Source organism: Pseudopodoces humilis, chromosome 23 (assembly GCF_049639895.1).
Source record: "Pseudopodoces humilis isolate 2021_Gansu_Grassland_sample_001 chromosome 23, ASM4963989v1, whole genome shotgun sequence".
NCBI classification, from domain to species: Eukaryota; Metazoa; Chordata; class Aves; order Passeriformes; family Paridae; genus Pseudopodoces; species Pseudopodoces humilis.
Genome location: NC_142222.1, coordinates 9943649 through 9949628, shown reverse-complemented (window position 1 = coordinate 9949628; position 5980 = coordinate 9943649). Strand labels below are relative to the sequence as shown.

The following is a 5980-nucleotide window of genomic DNA, read 5'->3' as shown; positions in this document are numbered from 1 at the left end:
TGAGTTTTTTTTAAAAAAAAACATCCCCAAAGGCAGAGCACAGCTTCCTTCTGTTGTACGGGTAGCTCAGTGCTTCTTGCCATAGATGGCAGCCAACGCTTTGCGAGCACTGGAGATCTGCTGCTCCAGCCTCTCCCGTGTGGCTTTGTTCCCAGTTTTTTTCAGCAGGGCCTCCATCTCCTCCACCATGGCACGGTGCCCCGCAGCGTTGTGGAAGACACGGATAGTGCGGTCCCCACAGGACGCGACATAGCGGCCGGTGGTGTCAAAGGCAAGGTCAATGATACGGTGGCTGTGCACACCAAGAAAACGCTCCTCCTCCTCACCACGCTGCGTGTTGTACACCACAATGTCTGTGTTGCCCGCTACGGCGACTGTGCGGCCGTCAGGGGACAGGGCAATGCGGCATGGGTCCAGCACTGCACACTGCCCTGTCAGAAGCAGGTATGGGTCCTGCTGCTTCTTATACTCCACATCTGTGTCCCAGAACTTCCATGTGCCGTCCTTTGATACAGTCGCCATCCTGCAGCCAAGAGAGAGCACAGTGAATGCATGTAAAAGGGGCGGCACCTCTTCCCCTGCCCATGAACCAGGAATCCTCTCTGGAGAGAGATGTCTTGGGAAGGGTGTGTCTGTACACATATACAGTCTGCATTCTCTATCCAAAGCAAAAAATCCTTCCCCTGGACCAGGCTGCTCCAAGCCCCTTCCAACATAGGTATGGGGCAGCCACATCTCCTCTGGGCAACCTGTATCAGGGCCTCACCACCCTCACAACCAAGGCTTTCTTCCTAATATCCCATCTAACCCACTCTCTGTCAGCCTGAAACCATTCTCCGTTATCTTGTCACTGCAGGCCCTTGTAAACAGTCTCTCTCCCATCTTTCTTGCTCCCTTCAGGCCATGGAAGGCCACAATTACATAACCTGAAGCCTTTTCTTTTCCAAGCTGAGCAGTTCCAATTCTCTTAGCCTTTCCTCATAGCATAGCTGCTCCATCCCTCTGATCATCTTGGTGCCTCTTCTAGACTCACTCCAGTAGCCCCATGTCCTTCCTGTGCTGGGACCCCAGAGCTGGAGATAGCTCTGCAGGTGAGGTCTCACCTGAGTGGGGCACAGGGGCAGAATTCCCTTCTCCCTTGCCACTCACACTGTGGGATCAACCCAGGAGAGTTTCTGAGCTGGGTCATGTCCAGCTCTCACCCACAAGCACCCCCAGCCTGCTCTCAATCTGCTCATCCTCAGCCTGGATTGATACTGGGGGTTGCCCTGATCCAGGTGCAGCATTCAGCACTTGGTCTTGTTAAACCACGTGAGATTCCTATGAGCAAGGAATACACAGGTGGCACAAGCCTGATTTGGCTCCCCAGGGCAGTGTTTTACCCCTCCACAGCTCAGTGGTGCAGCTAGTGAACCCTGGAAATGAGCTTCCATGTCATGAGACATTTAACTAAGAGCAGGTAACACACACGTACCTCCTTGAGTCATTGGAGAAGGAAAAGGATTGTACACCAGCAGTGTGGCCTTTCAATTCAAAAGCCCTGGTTACCTCGCTGAAGTCTCCATTCTTGCTAAAACACACCTCCCACACCTTCACATCGGGGGTAAAGCCACAGGATGCCACAAACCTGCATGAAGGAACAAGCGGAGACACAGGCTGCCTCTTACAGAGGACCTGAGCGAGGCAGGGCCACAGCTCTTGCAAACCTGTCCTGACTCCTGCGCTCAAGTCTGGTCAGCTGTAATTTCCACTTTTCCCTGAAATCTGGCTGATTAATGGACGTGATAAATGGAACGTGGACACGATTTTCCAAACCTGAGCTTCAGCCTTTCGGTGGCTGATGTGTTTCCCAAGGGAAAGTCTTTTGGGAAACTTTTCTCTCTCAAGGACTGTTGTGTAAATAGGATTTTAGTTCTGAAAACAACGGCACAGATGTTCTAAGAGTGTTTCTTCACTTGTCCCACCAATGGGATGAGAGATGTGTTGTTCCTTGCACTGATCAGGTTAACCTGTATCAGAATACCTTATAAAAAGGGTTGAAAACCCTGAAATAAAGGCTTTTGCCTCCTCGGAAATGAAATCTCAGCTGCTGCAATATTGAACCCTCGCTTCCTACTCTGTGTCCCCTAGCGACAAGGGAACACTAAGGAAGGGCACCAGAACAACTCAGGAATGAGAAACTCTCCGGGCAAAGTGAAAGAGCTAAATGCTTTTGATCCCCAAACTCCTCAAGCCAGGAACAAGGCAAATCAACCTACAGCAGCGAGCAATTTTCCTGATAAAGAGATCTCCCAGAAATAAAACCTTTACTTTTATTACTAACCTTTAAGAGGTCATAGACAAGTTCAAAATGCTGTTTTCTTTGCATAGGTCATTTGCTCTGTCCCACCTCTGCAACCTAAGGCTGAAGCTGTTCTCGGGTTACCAGAACAGCAGTGCTGAGGCAGGACAGCAACAAAGGAGTGCCTGAGCCCACATGAGCTCCATCTCCCGGGGGGCCAAAATACCTTTTTAAACTGTGGAACCCTCAGAAAATTGCATTACAGTAACAACTAACAGCCGATGGTCTGAACTGATGCTATCCTGTACAAAGGAGCAGCCTGGAATCCTGTCACTCACCTCCCACAGGGTGACACTGTGGTATAGGCATTGTTGATCTGGTTGGTGTTAATGCTGGCCAGGACTTCTCCCTTTGGGCTCCAGATCAGAATGGTGGTGTCACTGGAAGCTGTCATGATAAACTTCCCTGGGGAAAAAAAGGCAAAGATCAGAAAAGTCCCCAGACCTAATGCTGCTGCAGACTCAATAAAAGCCCAGGACAACTTCTCCCTGCAGCTGGAGAAAACCAGCAGCAGCACCAAAATCCAAGGAGTGTATCCTGGGACAGAGTAAAGAGCAGTATGAGAAGACTCAGCTCCTGGTTATGCTTCAGTACTCACCCTGGCTCCCAAGCAGGCAGCAGGCACTGAGCCCATGTGTGCCCTGTACTCAGGACCCTAAGCCCTACAAGCAGAGCTGGGAGCCTCATGTGCAGCCTCACTGGGCTGTGCCACAAACAGGAACAAAGCACATTCCACCTGACCACGCATGCCCAAACTCAGCTCGAGGATAAGCACCTTTCAAGCTGTGGATAGCAGGCAGGCAACTGAATCCCAGTCACACCTCTATGATCCATGACTGCTGGTTGTGCCCACTTTCCCCTTTGCCAACACAGCCCAGGCAGAGAGTTGCCTGTTTACCTTCCAGCTACCTGTTGCACGTTTAAGGTTTCACTTTCACAGCTGCAGTCTCCGTTAACATTTTCCCTGCTCTCTTATTACAGAGGTGAACTCACATCCACCTGCTTGCAACTGCCACTGGCACATACCTGATGCATTAATCCATCTAGCCCTCACCACTAAAATGTAACTTCTACCCACACACCCTCACCTGTTCTAGATGATCCCAGAAGTTCAAGATAGAGCGTATGAACTCACTAGAGAGATTTCTGACTGGTTAAAGAGAGACTGGCAACCCAGAGAACATTGAGCGATCCTCTCAATATTGCGACCAGATCTCTTTGAAACAGCATCCTTGAAAATGTAAATTAAGGGACCATGCGTATCAGAGAGCTGGTTACAGGGACATAATCGGTGTCAAAACCGCACCTTTCGGTTCAGTTGGTAGAAAATTAAGTAAAAAAACCTAAGAGACTACAGAGTTCAGTACTGGTGCTGTACACAGTCCTGAGAATGCCAAAAGCTCCAACACTTTGAATCCAGTAGCTTCACAAGGATATCAAAGCTAATCTGGAGAGGTGAGCAGCTCATTTCCATACCTGTCTCTGCAATCCCTATGTTAATGACAGGAGCTTTGTGCTTCTTTGGGAAATCCCCAGAAGTCGCTGTGAAGGTGAAGCTGCCATCATCCTTCTTGGTCATCTTGTAGACACGCAGAGTCTCAGCATTGGCCAGCCAGACAATGAAAGCCCTGTGGAGAGACAGGCTCCGAGCCCCAGCTCAGCCCAGGTCGCTCAGGGGCACCTGGGGAGAGGGATACACTGGAAGGTAGAAATATTTACAAGGGCACCAAGTTCTCTCCCTGTGTTGTCTCAACTGCAACACTGAATGAAAAACAAGGGAATTTATTATCCACACCAGGGAATGAGATCCCTTCCTCTCTTTCTAAAAGAGACCACTTAAAAAAGCCAAAACACACTTTTCCACCAAATTTCCCACCCAGCAAGAGCTCCCCTGACCAACGGAGAGACTCAGCAGCACATTCCAACAGCAGAGTCAGCTGGCAGCGACCTCAACGGGTACCTTCTATGCGTGCAACAAGCTGGGCACTGGGATATTTGCCCTGAAAACCACATTAACCCACCAGGAGCTGGACTAGATGATCTCCAGAGGTCCCCTCCATCTCAAACTACTGTGATTCTGTGATTAAGTGCCAGCTGCTCTCAGGAAAGGCCACAGATCAGTGATACCATGATGACCTAGTGACAGATACTGCCTCCACCCATCCCAGAGCAACACCACTGATCCCAGCATAGCTTGGCCGTGAGACTGGCAGCTTTGCAGGACATCCCGGTGCCAGTACAATGTCTGGCCATACCGTGAGTCGGGGCTGAAGCGGACAAGCTCGGCGTGGTCCAGCTCCACATTGGCACGCAGGCAGCGGTGCTCCCGCCCTGCCAAGTCCCGGGTGCTCCACAGCCGCACCGTGCGGTCCTCAGAGCACGACGCCAGGTACTCGCCGTTGCTGCTGAAGTCCAGGCAGGTGACCGGGCTGCTGTGGCCCTGCAGACAAGAGAGTGGTCACAGAGGACGCGAGGGCGGGGCGGGTGCAATGAGACACCAGCACCGGTGGGGAAGAGGAACACCAGCATAGGCGGAACGCCAGCACCAAGAGGGACACCTGCACCGACTCCGGCAGGACGGCGGCACCGGGGGAAACGTCGGCAGGACACCGGCATCGAGTGGGACACCGATACCGAGGAGCACACCGGCATCAGCACCCGGGAGGCACCGGTCCCGGGCATACGCGATACCTTGAGGGCAGCGACGAGCAGCCGGTGTGCGAAGCTGTGCTGCTGCGGCTTCTCTCTGCGAGCCCTAGCCGCCGGCTTCGCCTTCCGCGGCTCCTCCGGCCTAGCGTGCCCGTTCGCCCTGGGTCCTGCGGGAGCGGAGGAGTCGGTGGGTCCGGTTCAGCTCCGCTCCGCTCCGCGCTGCCCGGTGCCCCGCCGTTCCCACTATACTCACCGTCCTGCGGGGCGGTGGGGGTCTCCCGCGGAGCGGAGCGTTGCACCGCGATCGCCAGCAGGAGGACGAGGAGGACGAGGAGGATGAGGGCACCCGGCAACCCCGACCCGCCCAGCGCCGCCGCCGCTGCCTCCATATTCCCGCCGCCGCGTCAGCGACCGATACCAAGGGGTGAATTTCCGTGTGCGCATGCGCGGCCCCGGTGATCCGCGGAGGACGGCCCCTGGCGGCGATACTGCAACCGCCCCCTCACCCCTCCCCCATTCAGTCACGGACACCCCCGACGCTCTTCTAGCCCCTGTTTCTCAGCCCCTGCCTCACAAAAAGCCCCATCAACCCCCCAGACCCTCTTCTGCCACAGTCCCCCAGCACCTGCCCACCCCAGCCCGTGCCTACCGCACAACCCAGGGGTCCCTCATCCCACCCCCAGCTTCTACGTCCCTCCTACCCCGGCCCCTGCCCCCCCAGCCTCTGTCCTCATGCTCCCCAACGCCGCCCCCCCTCCAGTCTCTGCTCCCCCAAGCCCGGGCCATCACCCCGCTCCTGCCCGCACCACCGCCCCACTGCCTCTTCCTTCACTTGCCTCCAGTCTCAGTTTCCCTCATCCCCCCCAGCCCCTGGCCCCCTTCCCAGTAATGGCTTTCATCCCTCCGGTAATACCCCCATCAAGTCCCGGTCCCTCTCCGCCCTTCCCGGCCGTGCCCAAAGCGGCCCCCGGGCTGAAGAACTACGCGGGG

At 54.5% G+C, this 5980-nt stretch overlaps 1 protein-coding gene across 1 annotated transcript; it reads right to left on the bottom strand.

Moving 5' to 3' along the window:
* Positions 1–6: 6 nt before the first annotated feature.
* On the bottom strand, positions 7–5397 carry TBL2 (transducin beta like 2). The gene is made up of 7 exons (XM_005525901.2): positions 5244–5397; positions 5033–5157; positions 4597–4781; positions 3818–3969; positions 2620–2746; positions 1475–1627; positions 7–523 (listed from the first exon to the last, which is right to left on the bottom strand). Exons 1-7 carry the CDS (start codon positions 5377–5379, stop codon positions 67–69), a joined length of 1335 nt encoding a protein of 444 aa, XP_005525958.2. The 5' UTR covers positions 5380–5397; the 3' UTR covers positions 7–66.
* Positions 5398–5980: the final 583 nt, after the last annotated feature.

Bases quoted from the DNA above. Each gene is read 5' to 3' on its own strand.
- TBL2 (XM_005525901.2), bottom strand. From the start codon at position 5,379: ATGGAGGCAGCGGCGGCGGCGCTGGGCGGGTCGGGGTTGCCGGGTGCC. The intron at 5,158-5,243 runs GTGAGTATAGTG...CCGCTCCCGCAG, and splicing joins CCCCACCGCCCCGCAGGACG to GACCCAGGGCGAACGGGCAC. The intron at 524-1,474 runs GTACGTGTGTGT...TCTTGGCTGCAG, and splicing joins TTCTCCAATGACTCAAGGAG to GATGGCGACTGTATCAAAGG.